Here is a 22,442-nt window from a genome sequence, read left to right on the forward strand (position 1 = left end):
ACTCTGTACTGGCACCCCCCTGTATATATTGTTATTTTGACTCTGTACTGGCATCCCCCTGTATATATTGTTATTTTGACTCTGTACTGGCACGCCCCTGTATATATTGTTATTTTGACTCTGTACTGGCACCCCCCTGTATATATTGTTATTTTGACTCTGTACCGGCACCCCCCTGTATATATTGTTATTTTGACTCTGTACCGGCAGCCCCCTGTATATATTGTTATTTTGACTCTGTACTGGCACCCCCCTGTATATATTGTTATTTTGACTCTGTACCGGCACCCCCCTGTATATATTGTTATTTTGACTCTGTACTGGCAGCCCCCTGTATATATTGTTATTTTTTTTACTGCTGCTCTATAATTACTTGTTACTTTTATTCTTATCTGTATTTTTTAAACTGCACTGTTGGTTAGGGGCTTGTAAGGAAGCATTTCACTGTAAGGTTGTTTTCGGCGCAAGTGACTAATAAAATTTGATTTGATTTGATGAGTAAATGATAGATTCCTTGAAAACCAGGACACACATTGGACTATTCCAAAACACACAACCCATAGAACAAACACTACCAACACACATCACTCACTCCCAGTCCCGGCTTCACTCTTACCACCACAGTCAAAACTACACTGTAAATGTAGAGTACTTTGAGGAAACACTGTAAAAACGGCCTCTCGTTCAACCATAGTCTAAGAAGCTCAAACTTTGAACAGTGCCCTTTAAATGGACTACTTCTTCAACCCACCTTCATTTCCTACTATCACTGGAATCCACACTCATCTGACCTGACATTTCCTACTATCACTGGAATCCACACTCATCTGACCTGACATTTCCTACTACCACTAGAATCCACACACATCTGCTCTGACAGAGGCTAAAGCCCCCTCCCATTTATCTAATGACTCACACACTGGCTGTTTATTCTGCCTAACAATTCACTCAGTAACCCAGAAAGGGAAGAAGATAGTTTTAAAAAGGAGAGGATATACTCACTGCTTTCCTGCTCTTTCTCTTTTCTTTATGTTTCTCTCCTCCCCCTCTATATCCCTCTCTCCAGTAGCTGACCAGAGTTATTTAAACCTCTACTCCTCTACTCAAACACTGCCCCCCTTCCCTCATTCCCTTTTCCAGAGAAGACACTGCATCTCTTGTACCCTCTCTGCCTCCTGCCTCCCTCCCTCCTTCCCTCTACCTGGAACTCTGAAGCACTCTTTCCTACCCCCCTCCCCACCCACCCAAACATGCTCGTTTGAAACCCTAGTTCGAATTCGATCATCCATAGATAAGATCTCTCTTCAGCTCGGAGATGGATTGTATTTCAATTGAGGAATGAAACTCCCAGTGTGATTTGCATAATTTTCAGGACCTAGTTTGTCAATTCTCAGTTTGTTCTGGCTTGGCGCTATTTGACAAGAAGGCAATAGAAATCACTAAATAAATATACTCCCTTACGCCCCCCCCAGCTGCACCACCTCTATTGGGGCCTGATATACCGCATGTACAGTAATAGACCCAGCTATGGTCAGAGACAGACACATAGGGCCTTCTATTCATACAGGCAGTAGAAGCAGGTTTCCCCTACTCAACTCTCTCTGCATAGCTAACCTAAACCCCCAACTGCTGTCCCCCTCTTTCGACAATATCCCCCCCCACCAGCTCCTCAAATAAAGACCTATTTCTCACCACTGTTTCTAAACAGACCCCCCCTGTGCATTTACATGCTTGTAACTCAGTGCCAATGAAACTGCTAACCCATTCCATTTGAAAGCTTCCCTTACCTTTAGTTTAGCTTAGTTGGGCGTAAACTGGCGGAGCATAGAGAGTCTGCAGTTGGTTATTAGTGTGGGAGACTGTCATGCTAACGCTAATGAAATGTTAGCGTGAAACTGAATCTCCGGGACTCCTACCTCCAGTGGGCTTTCCTCTTTGGGACTGGGCTTGTTGACATGACACCCAGACTCTAATTCCTACAGAAACTCCCCTCCCCCTGCTTCCTCCCCCTGGTCTCACCCCCTCCCTAGACTAGCTCACGTGCATTCCTAATTCCTGCCTCCCCTTCCCCCCCAGATAGATTTCACTTGCTTTGGCAATGTAAACATATGTTTCCCATGCCAATAAAGCCCATTGAATGGAATTGAATTGAATTGAGAGAGAATCTGAAATGAGAGGAGGCAGAGAGAAAAAATTTAGTAAAATGGTATAAGAGGCTAAAGGGTATAAGAGGCTAAAGGGTATAAGAGGCTAAAGGGTATAAGAGGCTAAATGGTATAAGAGGCTAAAGGGTATAAGAGGCTAAAGGGTATAAAAGGCTAAAGGGTATAAGAGGCTAAAGGGTATAAAAGGCTAAAGGGTATAAGAGGCTAAAGGGTATAAGAGGCTAAAGGGTATAAGAGGCTAAAGGGTATAAGAGGCTAAAAGGTATAAGAGGCTAAAGGGTATAAGAGGCTAAAGGGTATAAAAGGCTAAAGGGTATAAAAGGCTAAAGGGTATAAGAGGCTAAAGGGTATAAGAGGCTAAAGGGTATAAAAGGCTAAAGAGTATAAGAGGCTAAAGGGTATAATAGCCTAAAGGGTGAGAGAAAAATCTCTAAAAGAGAGAGATTGAGAAATACCATGAAAGAGAGGCAGCTAAAGAGAGATATGGTATAGAGACAGACAGACAGCAGTGTGACACAAAGTGAGTGTGGGGGTACTACCTCCTTGGTGCAGCCAAGGGCCTGAGTGTCGGTGGGTGTCCCAGGATCGGAGTGTGTTTCTGGGCTTGGGCTAAGGGAGCGCTGGCCACTGCTCTCCTCCTCCAATTCACTGTAGGAGTCTGAGCCTGAAGAGTCTGAGCTGGAATGTCTCACCCTCCCACCATGTGTGTGTGTGTGCTGCTCCGACAGACTGTCAATCAACACACACACCAGAGAGGGGTCAGATTACACACAGATACACAAACACACAGATACACGAACACACACACACACACACACAAACAATATGTGGGCATTCGCGCTTGTAGGCCCTCTTCATATATCACTATCAGTGTGTGTGTGTGTGTGTGTGTGTGTGTGTGTGTGTGTGTGTGTGTGTGTGTGTGTGTGTGTGTGTGTGTGTGTGTGTGTGTGTGTGTGTGTGTGTGTGTGTGTGTGTGTGTGTGTGTGTGTGTGTGTGTGTTTTCAAGAGTGACCAGGAGAGAGAAATCCTCCAGCTGTCAGATTTCACACATCCTGACCTTTCATATTGCTTCCACACACGCACACGCACGCGCACGCGCACGCGCACGCACACACACACACACACACACACACACACACACACACACACACACACACACACACACACACACACACACACACACACACACACACACACACACACACACACACACACACACATATAATGCTGTAGACACATCTCGTACCTGTTGTTAATAACCCAGGGGGCGGACTGTTCAGGGCCCTAGTAGAGAGATGACAGAGAAGGGAGGTCAAAGAGACTGGTGTCATTCATTATGTACAGCATGATCTTCATTTCACCAGTATTGTCGAGCAAAAAATACATCTGCAGCAACAGGAGTTGAACATTTAGTCCATAATGTTGCTTGATCGATGGTTATGCTATTAGCCTGCCAAAATTAGATTACATATACTGTTATACTGCAATACTGTTATACTGTTATATTGTTATACTGTTATACTGTTATACTGTTATACTGTTATACTGTTATATTGTTATACTGTTATACTGCAATACTGTTATACTGTTATACTGTTATATTGTTATATTGTTATACTGTTATATTGTTATATTGTTATACTGTTATACTGTCATATTGTTATACTGTTATATTGTTATACTGTTATACTGTTATACTGCAATACTGTTATACTGTTATACTGTTATACTGTTATATTGTTATACTGTTATATTGGTATACTGTTATATTGTTATACTGTTATACTGCAATACTGTTATACTGTTATATTGTTATATTGTTATACTGTTATACTGTTATACTGCAATACTGTTATACTGTTATACTGTTATACTGCAATACTGTTATACTGTTATATTGTTATACTGTTATATTGTTATACTGTTATACTGCAATACTGTTATACTGTTATATTGTTATACTGTTATATTGTTATACTGTTATACTGTTATATTGTTATACTGTTATACTGCAATACTGTTATACTGTTATATTGTTATACTGTTATATTGTTATACTGTTATACTGCAATACTGTTATACTGTTATATTGTTATACTGTTATATTGTTATACTGTTATACTGCTATATTGTTATACTGTTATATTGTTATACTGTTATATTGTTATACTGTTATACTGTTATATTGTTATACTCTTATACTGTTATACTGTTATACTGCAATACTGTTATACTGTTATATTGTTATACTCTTATACTGTTATACTGTTATACTGCAATACTGTTATACTATTATATTGTTATACTGTTATACTGTTATACTGTTATAGTGTTATACTGTTACTATAACCATGTGTTAGTGTGGGTTTTCAGCTAATTTATGTCAATCACGAAGCTCATCTGCATTTCCTACGGTGCAGGAGCAGTTATCCACAACACAAGAGAGATCTGTCAACAATAAGCAAGCAGTGGAACTCCTGTGCTGCTCATATTGAAGTGCTATTGGACAGGTGAAAACAATATGGCAAAAGCGTGCCAGACGATTTCAGCTTCCAGTTCTATCAAATCAATACAGATGGAGAAATGGAAACAAGAAGGGGATGTCACTTTAGACGTGTGTGTGTGTGTGTGTGTGTGTGTGTGTGTGTGTGTGTGTGTGTGTGTGTGTGTGTGTGTGTGTGTGTGTGTGTGTGTGTGTGTGTGTGTGTGTGTGTGTGTGTGTGTGTGTGTGTGTGTGCGTGCGTGCGAAATGCATCTCCATTCTAACAGAGAGAGCACAGACAGCTCCCTCAGAGAGCAACTGTTGCCAACTCTCCAGTCTCTCTCTCTCTCTCTCTCCTTCTCCTCTCCTTCCAATTTTCACTCCAGCCCTGGCCCAGAACCGCACTCACTGCAGGGAGCACCTCTCACTCTCCTCCCCCCTGTCTTCCTACCAACCCTTCCAACTAACTGTTTCTCTTCTCTCCTTTCTATGTTGTTCATACAACTTCAAATAAGGGATGTAGCCAACGTACTCAGTTACAAAGTCCTGTTACTAGTTACCCCCTTAAAAAATATTTAGGCTTCCTTTTATTTGTATTTTTTTATGTACAGTAGGATGAACATAGAGAAGGGTTGGAGGGAGCAGAAAGGAATGGTGGAGGGAGGAAGGTTGGAGGGAGGAAGGGTGGAGGGGAGGAAGGGTGGAGGGAGGAAGGGTGGAGGGAGGAAGGGTGGAGGGGAGGAAGGGTGGAGGGAGGAAGGGTGGAGGGGAGGAAGGGTGGAGGGAGGGAGGAAGGGTGGAGGGAGGGAGGAAGGGTGGAGGGAGGAAGGGTGGAGGGAGGGAGGAAGGGTGGAGGGAGGAAGGGTGGAGGGAGGAAGGGTGGAGGGAAGGAAGGGTGGAGGGGAGGAAGGGTGGAGGGAGGAAGGGTGGAGGGGAGGAAGGGTGGAGGGAGGAAGGGTGGAGGGGAGGAAGGGTGGAGGGAGGACGGGTGGAGGGGAGGAAGGGTGGAGGGAGGACGGGTGGAGGGGAGGAAGGGTGGAGGGAGGACGGGTGGAGGGGAGGAAGGGTGGAGGGGAGGAAGGGTGGAGGGAGGACGGGTGGAGAGGAGGAAGGGTGGAGGGGAGGAAGGGTGGAGGGGAGGAAGGGTGGAGGGAGGAAGGGTGGAGGGGAGGAAGGGTGGAGGGAGGACGGGTGGAGGGGGAGGAAGGGTGGAGAGAGGGAGGAAGGGTGGAGGGAGGAAGGGTGGATGGGAGGAGGGAGGAAAGAGAAAAGGCGGATGGAAGTAAGAAAACATTTAGCTCAGATCATGAGAGAGAGAGAGAGACATTCTGAAACGTTGTAAACATTTTTGAAAAGGTTTGTAGAATGTTCCTGGGCTTCCCTACCTTGTCAGCATCATCATCGTCACTGCTGAGCTTCAAGTCATCAGCGAGCATGCTGGGAAAAATGAGAAAAACATATGTCAAGAGAAAGACAAGTAATGGTACTCTAAAGTAAAGTAAAAGTGAAGTATGAATTACAGTATACAAAGGCTATAATGTCTAGTTTTGAGGGGGTAATGAGATTCAAGCCACCTCTGACTGAGAAAGAGGATATAAAGGGTTAATAAGCTAGGAGACTCTTTGTTCTGCTACTGGAAAAGTTCACACAAATGTCAGGTCACCTTTGGACTGGTGTCCTGGTGTTTTTACGTCATGTTTGTTGCACAACTAAAACTGACAGATTAGTACTACTCCCCCTCTGTGTGTGTGTGTGTGTGTGTGTGTGTGTGTGTGTGTGTGTGTGTGTGTGTGTGTGTGTGTGTGTGTGTGTGTGTGTGTGTGTGTGTGTGTGTGTGTGTGTGTGTGTGTGTGTGTGTGTTACAGCCAAGGCACTGTTTGGTGACCTTAGTTGGAATATATTTATCATGTCCCACTTACGATTTGTGAGGCGCCAGGTGAGGGTGGGTCATCCCCCCGAGCTGCCAGAGAGAGAGTGAGGACACACACACACACACATGCAGGTTTGACAAACATATTCATTCTTATAATATATTCCTGAGCAGCCTGATAGAGAAAGGTTACAGACACACACACACACTCACACAGATACACCCACGCACAAATACACACACCTTAGACTGTGAATACATACGTTGTTTGTGCAGAGTAGTGTGCTGCTTTGTGTCCTAGAGAGTGAGAGAGAGAGATAGATTGATAAAGTTTAAAGATCCCCCCCCCACACACACACACACACACACACAAACACACACATAGGCCTACTTTAGGGTTGTAGAGGAAGCACTGGGCCTGGCCACCTCCTGAGGGTTGCTGGGACTGCCAGGAGTTGTTCATGTCCTGGGAGTATGAAGGTTAGAGGTCAGAGGTCACATAGATTGGATAGACTTTACTAACATTACTGACAAGCATCTGCACACACACACACACACACACACACACACACACACACACACACACACACACACACACACACACACACACACACACACACACACACACACACACACACACACACACACACACACACACACACACACACACACACACACACACACACACACACACACACACACACACAATAAGAATTTGAGTTTTCTGGGGTTGACTCATGGTACAGGCTTAAGTGTCCAATGAGGATATTTTTGCCAATAGAAGGTGAATGGCACTAGAGGGAGTGCTGTGCTATTTATCATGACTCCCTCTGAAACATGACTCCCTCTGAAACAGATTACTCTCTACTTCCCTGCTTACAGTGGTGTAAAGTACATCGCTCTGGATAAGAGCGTCTGCTAAATGACTTAAATGTAAATGTAAATAAGTAAAAATACTTTAAAGTAGTACTTAAGTCATTTTTTGGGTATCTGTACTTTACTATTTATTTTATCGACAACTTTTACTTCACTACCTTCCTAAATAAAAGAACATGCAGATCTAACTCTAGCCATTGAAAGACATGAGGGTGAGGGATGGGGATCGGGGTTGTAGGGTGTCTATGAAAGACATGACGGTGAGGGATGGGGATCGGGGTTGTAGGGTGTCTATGAAAGACATGAGGGTGAGGGATGGGGATCGGGGTTGTAGGGTGTCTATGAAAGACATGAGGGGGAGGGATGGGGATGGAGATTGTAGGGTGTCTGTGAATGATGTAGGTTGTGATAAATTGTCCATGATCTGTGTGTATGTCTATGTGTGTGTGTCTGCGTGTTTGTGTGTGTCGGTGTGAATTCAGAGGTGTCATGGTACAGCGTATACACAGTGTGAAACAGGTTTCTGCTCTATTGTGTCTGTGATGTGTTTTGAGAGACAACCTGTCTTTTGTTCCTACCGCTTTGTGTATATTGTACATCAACTTCTGTGTATTTTGTGCATATTTGTAGCTGTCTTTGTGATCTCTCTTTTGTTAGTGTGTGTGTGTGTGTGTGTGTGTGTGTGTGTGTGTGTGTGTGTGTGTGTGTGTGTGTGTGTGTGTGTGTGTGTGTGTGTGTGTGTGTGTGTGTGTGTGTGTGTGTGTGTGTGTGTGTGTGTGTGTGTGTGTGTGTGTGTTTGTGTGTGTGTGTGTGCGTACTTGCTTGCGTGTGTGTGTGTGTTTGCAAGTGATGTCCCTGAAGCACTGGTCTACCAGAGGGAGGACAGGGGTTTTGATGATCCAGGTGATAATCATCAGGGCGATTATGAGACAGTGCCCAGTGAACTATCCTATCTGCTATCTGTTATCTGTTCTATCTGAGTACATGAGCCCGGCTCTGAATAGGAAGCCAGCCAGAGAGAGTGAGAGAAATCTTTCCACCAATCCTCATCGCATACAAATGATTAGATTGACTGACAAAGACAAGTCACAGCCATGTTAGAAGAAGAATAATACAGTTGTTTAGTATGGATTATTAACATGGCAGAGAAAGGGATGTGTGTGTGTGTGTGTGTGTGTGTGTGTGTGTGTGTGTGTGTGTGTGTGTGTGTGTGTGTGTGTGTGTGTGTGTGTGTGTGTGTGTGTGTGTGTGTGTGTGTGTGTGTGTGTGTGTGTGTGTGTGTGTGTGTGTGTGTGTGTGTGTGTGTGTGTGTGTGCGTGCGCATGGTGTGAGCGTGTGAGTGTGTCTAGTCTATGCCGACTTTTGCATCGCCATTGAACAGGAAGCATGCTCTGGAAAAGGTCAAGCCTTATCTGTTCTGATGTCTGTGTGCGTGTGTGTGTGTGTATGTGTGTCAGTGGAGGCTCCTCAGAGGAGGAAGGGGAGGACCATCCTACTTAGTGAATAAAAAAATACAAATAGTGAAACATTCAAAAAGTTATTATTTTTTAGATACAACTATAACTAAATATATTCACATCACCAAATAATTTGATTAAAACAAACTGTTTTGCAATGGTCTACAGTAGCCTCAGCAGCACTCTGTAGGAGAGTACCATGGGGTAACGGGAGGTCAGCTAGATTCCAGGCCTCCTCTGGGTACATTGATTTCAATACAAAACCTAGGAGGCTCTTGGTTCTCAACCCCTTCCATAGACTTACACAGTAATTATGACAACTTCGGGAGGACGTCCTCCAACCAATCAGAGCTCTTGCAACATGAACTGACATAATTCTCAATCAAAGGATTTGATAATTAATCTTGTACTGAACACACCGAAATACCATCGCGACCGGCGTTTCTCCGACATGTTTCCAAGTGTCCTGTTGGTTAAATCAAACCCGAGAAACCTACTGAACACATAACCTACAGCTAGCTAGCACTGCAGTGCATAAAATGTTGTGAGTAGAGTACTCAAAGAAAGAGAAAGAGAATAGTTGAACAGTTTTGAACAAATTTCTTCAAAAATTCAATGGAAGCAAACGGAACAGAAAATGGATCAACATACCTGAATTTGCCCAATAGAAACTCTCGTTTTGTTTGCAAAATGGAACGTTTGGACTAATGATTGCACACTAGATCACCTAGATGCAGGCAAGTGTGTGCAAGGTGGTACTGAATGTTTCAATGTCTGTCACCTTGATTACTCCAATTTGTCTTGTGACCTGTGCACCTACGTTAACAACTTTCATTCGTAGGCTAGATTGTAGAAACCTCATGATGGGTAGAGGGAAAATGTGTGTATCATATAATAGCCTAAATCTATCGATGTTACATTGAGCTGGGTGAATGGAATGTGAATTACAGTCATCCAATTTGCTGTAATAGAAATAAGGCCATGCTCATTAAAAAATGACAAAATTCCTCCCTAATCTTAAACGGCACTGACTGCCACTGGTGTGTGTGTGAATGTGTGTGTGTGACAGAGAGAGAGAGACTTCACCACGGATACACCCTGCACACCCTAATTGACAAACAAACAAACCAAAACAAAGACAAAGTCTTCTCACGCTTTGTTGATTTCAAAAAAGCTTTCGACTCAATTTGGCATGAGGGTCTGCTACAGTAATTGATAGAAAGTGGTGTTGGGGGAAAACATACAACATTCTAAAATCCATGTACACAAATTCCATTTTGACAATGTTGCCATAGAGCACACAAAAAACTATACATACCTCAGCCTAAACATCAGCACCACATGTAACTTCCACAAAGCTGTGAACAATCTGAGAGAGAAGGAAAGAAGGGCCTTCTATGCCATCAAAAGGAACATAAAATTCGACATACCAATTAGGATCTGGCTAAAAATACTTGAATCAGTTATAGAACCCATTGCCCTTTATGGTTGTGAGGTCTGGGGTCCGCTCACCAACCAAGAATTCACAAAATGGGACAAACATCAAATTGAGACTGCATGCAGAATTATGCAAAAATATCCTCTGTGTACAACATAAAACACCAAATAATGCATGCACAGCAGAATTAGGCTGATACCCACTCATTATCAAAATCCAGAAAAGAAAGGTTCAGTTCTAAAAGGAAGTGATTCCCAAACATTCCATAAAAAAGCCCTCACCTACAGAGCAAGCTGGTCCTGGGGCTCTGTTCACAAACAGACTCCACAGAGCCCCAGGACAGCAACACAATTAGACAAAAGCACACTGCCCACAAAATGAGGTGGAAACTGAGCTGCACTTCCTAACCTCCTGCCAAATACATGACCATATTAGAGACACATATTTCCCTCAGATTACATAGACCCACAAAGAATTTGAGAACAAATCCCATTTTGATAAACTCCCATATCTACTGGGTGAAATACCACAATGCAATCACAGCAGCAAGATTTGTGACCTGTTGCCACAAGAAAAGGGCAACCAGTGAAGAACAAACACCATTGTAAATACAACCTATATTTATGTTTATTTATTTTCCCTTTTGCACTTTAACTATTTGCACATCAGAATGTATACCACACTGTATATAGACATAATATGACACTTGAAATGTCCTTTATTCTGTAATGTTACTGTTAATTTTTTATTGTTTATTTCACTTTTGTTTATTATCTATTTCACTTGCTTTGGCAATGTAAACATATGTTTCCTATGCCAATAAAGCCCCTTAAATTGCAATTGAATTGAGAGAGAGTTGAAACCGATGGACATGTGTGATAGAACAGTAGAGTCTGTTAGTGCTCAGTATTGAACAGAGCAAGGAGAGTCTGCTCTGAGAAGCACGTCTCCTTTCATTCAATTCAGTCTAACACACGCACGCACGCACGCACGCACGCACGCACGCACGCACGCACGCACGCACGCACGCACGCACGCACGCACGCACGCACGCACGCACGCACACACACACACACACACACACACACACACACACACACACACACACACACACACACACACACACACACACACACACACACACACACACACACACACACACACACACACACACGTAATGCAGTAGACACATCTAGTACCTGTTGTCACTTCTCTCACTCTTTTCCTCTCCCCTCTCTTCTTCATAAACACAGCCCTTTCCCCATAACCCCAGAAGGCAAGTATTCCCTCTCTCTACTCCTCCTTTCACTTCATTATCTCTCCTCTCCTCCCTCTCAGTAACCAAGGACACTGATTCATCCCTTACTCCCCTCCTCTCACAACAACAAGCCTTCCCAGGTGAGCAGTGTGCCGCTATCTCTCCACTCCCTTTCCCCCTCTCTCTGCTCCCTCTCCTCCTCCCTCTCTTCCTCCCTCTTCTTCTGCTTTTTCTCCTCTCGCCTTCCTCTCTGTCTGCTCTCCCTCTATTTCTCCCCATCCTTCCTTTCTCCCCATCCTTTCTCTTCATTCTCTCTCCTGTGCTAGTTTTTGGCTAGGAAAGGTAGACCATGAACAGCACACTGGAACAGTATTTCAGTAGGCAGGATACAGTCAGACATATTCTGTTCAGCTTCAGCTACCAACAGCAACAGAGATTCCCCCAAAGGCCTGTTACTTGTAGCCTCAGGGCAACCACCACTAAGAGGACAGGAGAAAGTGTAACGTGTACCAACACACACATTTGTTCCAGCACTAAACACCTGATTTAGCAAGTGCAGAGCAGTGTAGATCAGTGCAGCAGGTGGGAGTATAAAGTCAACCATCTCTTACCCTAGAATATCCTAGACACAGCTGCTACACTCACTTCCTATGACCTGAGTGAGGACAGAAAACAGTTTGAGAAAAGTCATAGAGACAACATCCACACAGTAAAATAAAACAGGTGTTGGGGAAGTCTATACAGTGGTGGTCTTTCAGTAACCAATGAGAATGCCTTGACAGATATAGGTTGCGAAACCCAACCAGGGCTTGTGAGCCTACATCAAAAGATTCTTCACTGAGACTTGCTTGTCTGTTTGTTGTGTTCGGTAATCTGCTAATCCGCAGTGTTCCATGGTGTGTGTCTGTGGGCATTGAACCATCATTACTGTAGCCTTCTGCTGATCCTCTGTGGGCATTGAACCATCATTACTGTATCCTTCTGCTGATCCTCTGTGGGCATTGAGCCATCATTACTGTAGCCTTCTGCTGATCTTCTGTGGGCATTGAACCATCATTACTGTAGCCTTCTGCTGATCCTCTGTGGGCATTGAGCCATCATTACTGTAGCCTTCTGCTGATCCTCTGTGGGCATTGAACCATCATTACTGTATCCTTCTGCTGATCCTCTGTGGGCATTGAACCATCATTACTGTAGCCTTCTGCTGATCCTCTGATTGAACCATCATTACTGTAGCCTTCTGCTGATCCTCTGTGGGCATTGAGCCATCATTACTGTAGCCTTCTGCTGATCCTCTGTGGGCATTGAACCATCATTACTGTAGCCTTCTGCTGATCCTCTGTGGGCATTGAACCATCATTACTGTAGCCTTCTGCTGATCCTCTGTGGGCATTGAACCATCATTACTGTATCCTTCTGCTGATCCTCTGTGGGCATTGAGCCATCATTACTGTAGCCTTCTGCTGATCTTCTGTGGGCATTGAACCATCATTACTGTAGCCTTCTGCTGATCCTCTGTGGGCATTGAGCCATCATTACTGTAGCCTTCTGCTGATCCTCTGTGGGCATTGAACCATCATTACTGTATCCTTCTGCTGATCCTCTGTGGGCATTGAGCCATCATTACTGTAGCCTTCTGCTGATCCTCTGTGGGCATTGAACCATCATTACTGTAGCCTTCTGCTGATCCTCTGTGGGCATTGAGCCATCATTACTGTAGCCTTCTGCTGATCCTCTGTGGGCATTGAACCATCATTACTGTAGCCTTCTGCTGATCCTCTGTGGGCATTGAACCATCATTACTGTAGCCTTCTGCTGATCCTCTGTGGGCATTGAACCATCATTACTGTAGCCTTCTGCTGATCCTCTGTGGGCATTGAACCATCATTACTGTAGCCTTCTGCTGATCCTCTGTGGGCATTGAGCCATCATTACTGTAGCCTTCTGCTGATCCTCTGTGGGCATTGAGCCATCATTACTGTAGCCTTCTGCTGATCCTCTGTGGGCATTGAGCCATCATTACTGTAGCCTTCTGCTGATCCTCTGTGGGCATTGAGCCATCATTACTGTAGCCTTCTGCTGATCCTCTGTGGGCATTGAGCCATCATTACTGTAGCCTTCTGCAGATCCTCTGTGGGCATTGAATCATCATTAGTGTAGCCTTCTGCAGATCCTCTGTGGGCATTGAACCATCATTACTGTAGCCTTCTGCGGATCCTCTGTGGGCATTGAGCCATCATTACTGTAGCCTTCTGCAGATCCTCTGTGGGCATTGAACCATCATTACTGTAGCCTTCTGCAGATCCTCTGTGGGCATTCAACCATCATTACTGTAGCCTTCTGCAGATCCTCTGTGGGCATTCAACCATCATTACTGTAGCCTTCTGCAGATCCTCTGTGGGCATTGAGCCATCATTACTGTAGCCTTCTGCAGATCCTCTGTGGGCATTGAACCATCATTACTGTAGCCTTCTGCGGATCCTCTGTGGGCATTGAGCCATCATTACTGTCCTCTGTGGGCATTGCCTTCCTGCAGATCCTCTGTGGGCATTGAGCCATCATTACTGTAGCCTTCTGCAGATCCTCTGTGGGCATTGAACCATCATTACTGTAGCCTTCTGCTATCCTCTGTGGGCATTGAACCATCATTACTGTAGCCTTCTGCTGATCCTCTGTGGGCATTGAACCATCATTACTGTAGCCTTCTGCTGATCCTCTGTGGGCATTGAACCATCATTACTGTAGCCTTCTGCTGATCCTCTGTGGGCATTGAACCATCATTACTGTAGCCTTCTGCTGATCCTCTGTGGGCATTGAACCATCATTACTCTGTAGCCTCATCTGCCTTCTGGATCCTCTGTGGGCATTGAGCCATCATTACTGTAGCCTTCTGCTGATCCTCTGTGGGCATTGAACCATCATTACTGTAGCCTTCTGCTGATCCTCTGTGGGCATTGAACCATCATTACTGTAGCCTTCTGCTGATCCTCTGTGGGCATTGAACCATCATTACTGTAGCCTTCTGCTGATCCTCTGTGGGCATTGAGCCATCATTACTGTAGCCTTCTGCTGATCCTCTGTGGGCATTGAACCATCATTACTGTAGCCTTCTGCTGATCCTCTGTGGGCATTGAACCATCATTACTGTAGCCTTCTGCGGATCCTAGTGTGAACCCATTTGTTCCCACATTTCTTTCAGATATGCCCACTATGTACACCTTATACAATTAGTAACCCCTATAAGTCATTTTGCTTTTTGAAAAATAATATTGAAAAGTATGTGAAACGGTATGTTTTATTTTCTGTCACGACCGATGGGAACATACTGTGCTGTGCCTATAATAAAATTAAGAGATACAGTATTTACCACTATTCCCAAGTTCCAATATCTATATACCTTATCCCACTTACCCACACATCTAAACCCAATGACCCACACACCCCAGCCCCAATATCTATACACCTCAGCCCACTTACCCACACATCTAAACCCAATGACCCACACACCCCAGCCCCAATATCTATACACCTCAGCCCACTTACCCACACATCTAAACACAATGACCCACACACCCCAGCCCCAATATCTATATGTCTCAGCCCACTTACCCACAAACCTAAACCCAATTACCCCCATGCCCCAGCCCCAATATCTATATGCCTCAGCCCACTTACCCACAAACCTAAACCCAATTACCCCCATGCCCTAACCCTAACCCTAACACCCACATGCCAATATCCCAATATTAATGCAACCAAGTCCTGATACACCCATATCCTACCTAGCCTTATGTATTACCCATTGACTCCAGTTCCTTTGCCTAAACACCTCAGCCCTGTTACTTGCCTATCTCAGCCCTGTTACTTGCCTATCTCAGCCCTGTTACTTGCCTATCTCAGCCCTGTCACTTGCCTATCTCAGCCCTGTTAGCCTATCTCAGCCCTGTTACTTGCCTATCTCAGCCCTGTTACTTGCCTATCTCAGCCCTGTTACTTGCCTATCTCAGCCCTTTTACTTGCTTATCTCAGCCCTGTTACTTGCCTATCTCAGCCCTGTTACTTGCCTGTTACTTGCCTATCTCAGCCATGTTACTTGCCTATCTCAGCCCTGTTACCCACTTTGCCAAGACCAGTATTCCACCAAGTCATCAACATGTACCTGTATCCAGCTATCCACTGCAAGCTCCAACCCTGTTTATTGCATATCTTAGTCCTGTGACCTCTGACCTCTATACTCTAACCATTTCATACATAAACTCATAGTACAGTGGTATATTAAATTTTTCCCAGCCTCATTCACTGTTTTTCTACCACAAACGTGTCATCAGAAAGGATTTGAAAGGGCAATAGATGTCTGTTCAAACCCATGACCAATATGAGCTCTCTACAACCCATTACATTAACCAGGTCAATTCATGGGCATTAAGCTCAAGCCTCAACATTCATATATACTAGGTCTATACATGCACTTCATCCCTAATATACCCATACAAACCAGGTTACCACCAGAGGCTATATCCAGTACTCTGATAAAACAGGTCTACCGTTGTACCTATACTGAACAGAAATATAAACACAACATGTAAAGTGTTGGTCCCATGTTTCATGAGCTGAAATAAAAGATCCCATTAATGTTCCATCCTCACAAAAATATTATTTCTCTCAAATTTTGTGCACAAATGCCAGCCCAGGACTTTCACATCCGGCTTCTTCACCTGCGAGATTGTCTGAGACCAGCCACCTGGACAGCTGATGAAACTGTGGGTTTACACAACCGAAGAATTTCTGCTCAAAGTGTCAGAAACTGTCTCAGGGAAGCTTATCGGCGTGCTCGTCATCCTCACCAGGAACTTGAACTGACTGCAGCGTAACCGACTTCCGTGAGCAAATGCTAATTTTCGATGGCCTCTGGCAAGCTGGAGAAGTGTGCTCTTCAAGGATGAATTACGGTTTCAACTGTACTGGGCAGATGGCAGACAGATCGTATGGCGCCGTGTGGGCGAGCGATGTGCTGATGTCAACGTTGTGAACAGAGTGCCACATGGTGGCGGTGGGGATATGGTGTGGGCAGGTATAAGCTATGGACAACAAACACAATTGCATTTTATCGACTGCAATTTCAATCCACAGAGATACCGTGACCCGAGGCCCAATGTCATGCCATTCATCCGCCGCCATCAACTCACGTTTTAGTATACAACAACGTGTTCCAGTTCCCGCCAATATCCAGCAACTTCGCACCGCTATTGAAGAGGAGTGGGACAACATTCCAAGGCCACAATCAACAGCCTGATCAACTCTATGTGAAGGAGATGCATGAGGCAAATGGTGGTGACAGCAGATACTGACTGCTCTTGTCTTTCTTTTAAAGGTATCTGTGACAAACAGATGCATATCTGTATTCCCAGTCATGTGAAATCCATAGATAAGGCTTAATTCATGTATGTCAATTGACTAATTTCCTTATATGAACTGTAACTCAGTAAAATGTTTGAAATTGTTGCATCTTGTGTTTATATTTTTGCTCAGTGTATTTAGCAAAACTCACATAAACCAGTTTTACCCTTGTGCAAGAGAAACTGAACAAAACTATTGAAGTGAAATATGTATTATGTAATTACCAGTGGCGGTGGGGGGGTGTTTCAGGTGAGGGAGGACAATACATTGTTTTACGAGCATGTTCTTATTTCTATTACAGCATATTGGATGACTGTCATTCATATTCCATTCACTCAGTTAATTGTAACATCCAGTGGTGGATTTAGGCATATAGGCGACATGAGCAGCCGCCCAGGGCAGCATCTTGCTGGGGGCGGCATGCGGCGCCCGCACAAAAAATACAAAAATATATATTCCGAATGGTGACATTTGCGCGATCGGTTTTCTATCGCTCATTTGCACGTCACGTCAATAATATCATGTCACCGTGTGGGACTGTGGGTCAGTTAACCTTGAAGGAGTGGGCGCCCTGATTCTAGTTTGTGAGCTCGGCAGGCCTGGGAAGGTCTCCCACTCAGAAGAACGAGATGGGAAGGGAGCGGGGGTAGGTTGACCTCAGGTCTCCCCACTGGAAGCCCGAGGTAGGGGGAGAGGGGGGAATATATCAAATAGCGCACCTCTAACTTGGTACAGTACTGACGCAATTAGTAATGCAATTAGTTGTGCAATTTAGTTTGTGTGTTTCTTGTTTGAAGTGCAATAGTATAAAAATCAGGTTCTCTTCTTTACAAGTTTGTTATTCTATTTGTGTATTGATTTGTGCAATTTAGATTTATTTGTGTGTTTTTTTGTTAGCAATAGGGTAATAGTGTAATAATTTGATTCTCTTTTTTATTTGTATTTATATACTACAATTTGTTTCTTTTTGTCTTTGTTACTTCTTTTTGATATGTATGAGTCTTATTTTTGCATTTATATCGTTTTAAATGCTCTGATTATTTATTTGTGTTGTTCCAAACGTCTGAGTACAAATGACAGTTAGTGCAGAATGGTGCAGCGAGGTTCGCCCAGGGAGCCATACAAGCTAGAACCGCCACTGGTAACATCGATAGATTTAGGCTACTACATGATACTAAAATGTTCCCTATTCCCATCAGGTTGCCTCTGTAACAGTATAACTTTAGACTGTCACCTCACCCATACCCGGGAGCGAACCAGGGACACTCTGCACACATCAATAACAGTCACCCTCGAAGCATCGTTACCCATCGATCCACAAAAGCCGCGGGGGGAACTACTACTTCAAGGTCTCAGAGCAAGTGACATCACCAATTGAAACGCTATTTAGCGCACACCGCTAACCAAGCTAGCCGTTTCACATCCGTTACACTACAACCTAGCCAATGAATGAACGTTTACAACATAGGTGCACACAGGTCAAGTGAAATTTGAGTAATCAAGGTGACAGACTTGACACGTTCAAACCGCCTTGCACACTCTTGCCTGTATCTAGATAGCTGATCTACGGTGTAATCATTAGTTGCAAACAAGAGTTTATATTGGACAAATACAGATATGTTTAGCGCCGTTTCATTCAGCTTGCTTCCGTTCAAAAAATATTTTTTCAATGGAATGAATACATCCCTGATCACACGGAAACACAGTTCACTTTCATAGCAGCCACATACATACAGCATGATTCCTTTAATCGTTGTAGAATTCCTACGCGCTCTCCTCCTCTCACCTTTTCCCTTTGCTTCTGGACTTCAGTGCACAACACATCAGCTGTTTGTGACCAGGCAGAAAAAAAACACTACAACCCGCTACAACAGTGTACAGCAAGCAGTTTAGCAGTTACAACGGTGGGCCCCGGTGGCAATACATTTGTAAAAACCAAAAGCTTACCTTGATTTGGAAGAGTCCCCATGTTGGATAGCAATAGCCAGCTAGATAACATAGCATCCCTCTCTGTTTAAGCTGAGTGTTTGAGTAGGCTAGACTAGCTAGCTGCATTCACTAGCTAAGTAAGTGAAAGTGAAACATGAAAAAAAAGAAATATAGCTAGCTCTCTCTCTAGCTATATTTCGTATTTTTTTTCATGTTACACTCTCACTTATTTAGCTTGCTTCTCCATAATTTGTTATAAACTGTTCAACTATTGTCTTTCTCTCTCTTTGAGTGTAATACTCATCACATGTTATGTACTGCAGTGCTAGCTAATTGTAGCTGATGCTTTCAGTACTAGATCCATTCTCTGATTGTTTGATTGGGTGGCCAACATGTCAGTTCATGCTACAAGAGCTCTGATAGGTTGGAGGACGTCTTCCGAAAGTGGTCATAATTACTGTGTAAGTCTATGGAAGAGGGTGAGAACCATGAGCTTCCTAGGTTTTGTATTGAAGTAAATGTAGCCAGAGGGCCTACGCATCGCAAATTCCCTGTGAAACAACTAAATTAAACTTCCAACTGGATGGATCAGATTTATACATTCGATTAAACATCTGGCTCCTTTTTCGATCTGTGCTTATAATATGGCTACACTTTCAGCATTGTGTTCAATGACAGGTTGCACGTCCACACACACACACACACACGCACACACCTGTGAGCTCTCAAAAAGAAAGTGAGAGAGAGAAAAAGAGTAAACAAGAGAGAGTGAGAGTGAGAGTGAGAGTGAGAGAGAGAGAGAGAGAGAGAGAGAGAGAGAGAGAGAGAGAGAGAGAGAGAGAGAGAGAGAGAGAGAGAGAGAGAGAGAGAGAGAGAGAGAGATGATTCAGTGGATCTAAAACACTAGTCAGGAGTGCACGTATGAAATGGACACACACACAGTTGAGGGGAGGTTGATGTTGGTTGGTGAATCATATCTAAACAATCACAGCTGTTGATGGGAGGGATGCTCATATTCTCCCCTTTCTCTCTCTCCCCCATCCTACCTTCCTCTGTCCTTCTCTCTATCTCTAGTCCCCATTTTACTGTCCCTCTTTCCACTCATTATCTTTCTTGCTGAAAAACTGGTGGTTGTTGTTACTGCATATCCTTGGATATCCTGCAATAATTGGCTGTTGAAAACTGTTCTTATTTTCTCTGCTCTGTGTGTGTGTGTGTGTGTGTGTGTGTGTGTGTGTGTGTGTGTGTGTGTGTGTGTGTGTGTGTGTGTGTGTGTGTGTGTGTGTGTGTGTGTGTGTGTGTGTGTGTGTGTGTGTGTGTGTGTGTGTGTGTGTGTGTGCATGAGTCACTCCACTGTCTGACTGCGTGATCAAGCACTGGCATGGAGAGGTGTGTGTGTGTGTGTGTGTGTGTGTGTGTGTGTGTGTGTGTGTGTGTGTGTGTGTGTGTGTGTGTGTGTGTGTGTGTGTGTGTGTGTGTGTGTGTGTGTGTGTGTGTGTGCGTGCGTGCGTGCGTGTGTGTGTGAGAGAGAGCGAGAGAGAGAGAGAGAGAGAGAGAGAGGTGCACCTCTGTCATTGAACACTGTGCTGAAAGTGTGGCTGTAGAATGTGTGCATTATATGCATAATGCATTTCACACATCTCTTAAAACATCAGCAGGGTACAGTAATGGTGACGCAATCCCCCAGACACACCACGGTCTCCTGCGGCCCAAACCAACCTCAACCCATCATAACACCTTCAAACAAACAGCATACAGACCAACTATTCTACAACCATCTGTTGCCTATTCAGCGCCCATAGACCGATATGATCGGTCTATGTAGTACAGTTGTATTTAAATGTCTTCATAGTTCTCTTACAGTTTCTATATTTAGAACAGTGTATGCTTCAATCTAAAGTGAAAACGAAAGGTTGTGGGTTGGCCTGTCAAACGACGGAAATGGGTTTAACTGTCTCTGACCTCAAGACTACTCAACTTATTGTACATCTCATCGTGACTATTCAAACCATAGACTGTACAAATCAATATAACATTTCAAACCATGTGAATTGTTGTTTTGTATTTGCAATACATCTTTAACTAGCTTTGTTGCATTATTCTATATAATTAATTTTGGTTTCACTTTACAGTAAATTGAAATGAGAACGGAAATACAATAGCCTACAAAAAATGTTATTACAAAAGAGTATTCTACATTTCAAGTTAAACACAGAAAGCAAAAAAACTATAAGAAATTGTATTTCTTGACTATCACATGAACTTGACTGAATATATAGCCATGTATCTCTTCTCACCTGGAAAGCACATCGAAGCAACAAAGAGACGTTGGAAAGTTTGCCCGTGTCGCGGAGGACTGTAGGCATGTTTGGTCACTGGTCCTCTCCTCGGTCCATCTCACAGAAGACGCACCGTGCGAGCACAAATCGGTACAAATGCCAAACATCCTGTTCTACCGCCAGAGAGCGAGCAGCGTCACCAGCTCAAATGGAGAGTCACGGAGTCGGTGTCGTCTTGGGAGCGAGCGTGCGCTGTGCGTTGGCGTACGGGAGGATTCGCATGACAGAGCCGACGTGACGCATCCGTTATAGGTTCAGGCACGAAGTTCAAACATCCGCGGGGAGCGCCGCTACCTAGACACTGCACACACTCACATCAATGACCCACACGCACATACCGAAACAATGTGGCACATACTCCTCCCAGCGCGTATCTGAATGGAAGCACAGTGCAGCGCACAATCTCACCATGCACCCAGTGTACAATCTCTGAAAAGTGAAGGGGGTCACTTGCTGTGCAATTATTATTGTTTCACCCTCTCCGCATCCTGCCAGTGAATGCCTGTGCGATCTATCATTACCGCTAATGCACTCTGCTGGGGTCTGGACTGGGACGCAGCGGGTCTGTGTTGTGTAGAGTTGGTGTTGTTCTAATGAAATATGACTCATGTTCCTGCCCCAGATGCCGCGGGCGAGAGAGAGAGAGAGAGAGAGAGAGAGAGAGAGAGAGAGAGAGAGAGAGAGAGAGAGAGAGAGAGAGAGAGAGAGAGAGAGAGAGGAGGAGCGGGTTTAAATGGAAATGGATTAACAACCCTTCTAAAAAAGATACTTTAATTGCACATGTGTTTCACATGTGAGAGTTAGATTTGAAAGTACAAATTCGATTTTTTTTGTGATAGTTACGTTTTAAAATGTGAACATTGTTCACAAAAGTATGGGGGGGGGGGTCCACAAGGAAAGGGGGGAGAGAGATGAGACTGAGGAAGGAGAGAGAAAAATAGTTTTTATCTCCCAGGAGAAGTGGAGGGCATAGACCAGTCAACATCTGGCAGATCAAGCGATTGAGTATCTCGGCAGCTTTACTAACTTTTAAAAGGTGAAATACAGTAGTTAGTCTACGTGTGCTATGTTTTTTGTAATTGAGCCCAACCGTCTAGTGCGAGAGGAGACCCTGGAGGAAAACGCACAGATCTGTAATTGCGTGGTTTCAGCCAACAGTTGAGCACCTCGTTGTTTTATTTGGGTGTTTCTATAACGACTCAGGCGAGACCCAGATGCAGACACAGGA

The 22,442-nt window shown here is 44.1% G+C and overlaps 1 protein-coding gene across 2 annotated transcripts in view; it reads right to left on the bottom strand.

The window, feature by feature from the left end:
* Positions 1-21,640, bottom strand: part of aff3 (AF4/FMR2 family, member 3) — a 40,081-nt gene extending 18,441 nt beyond the window's left edge. The window contains exons 1-7 of one of the 2 annotated variants that reach the window (XM_046364132.1): positions 21,173-21,640; positions 6,912-6,986; positions 6,764-6,817; positions 6,570-6,610; positions 6,036-6,087; positions 3,415-3,452; positions 2,705-2,894 (exon numbers count right to left, since the gene is read on the bottom strand). In XM_046364132.1, the coding sequence (XP_046220088.1) occupies positions 2,705-2,894; positions 3,415-3,452; positions 6,036-6,087; positions 6,570-6,610; positions 6,764-6,817; positions 6,912-6,986; positions 21,173-21,241 (519 nt within the window). In that variant the 5' untranslated portion in view covers positions 21,242-21,640. The remainder of the gene's footprint in view (positions 1-2,704; positions 2,895-3,414; positions 3,453-6,035; positions 6,088-6,569; positions 6,611-6,763; positions 6,818-6,911; positions 6,987-21,172) is intronic. The other variant, XM_046364133.1, reaches the window with a different exon arrangement.
* Positions 21,641-22,442: the final 802 nt, after the last annotated feature.

The sequence above is a fragment of the Oncorhynchus gorbuscha genome, linkage group LG01, assembly GCF_021184085.1.
Source record: "Oncorhynchus gorbuscha isolate QuinsamMale2020 ecotype Even-year linkage group LG01, OgorEven_v1.0, whole genome shotgun sequence".
Classification (NCBI taxonomy): Eukaryota; Metazoa; Chordata; class Actinopteri; order Salmoniformes; family Salmonidae; genus Oncorhynchus; species Oncorhynchus gorbuscha.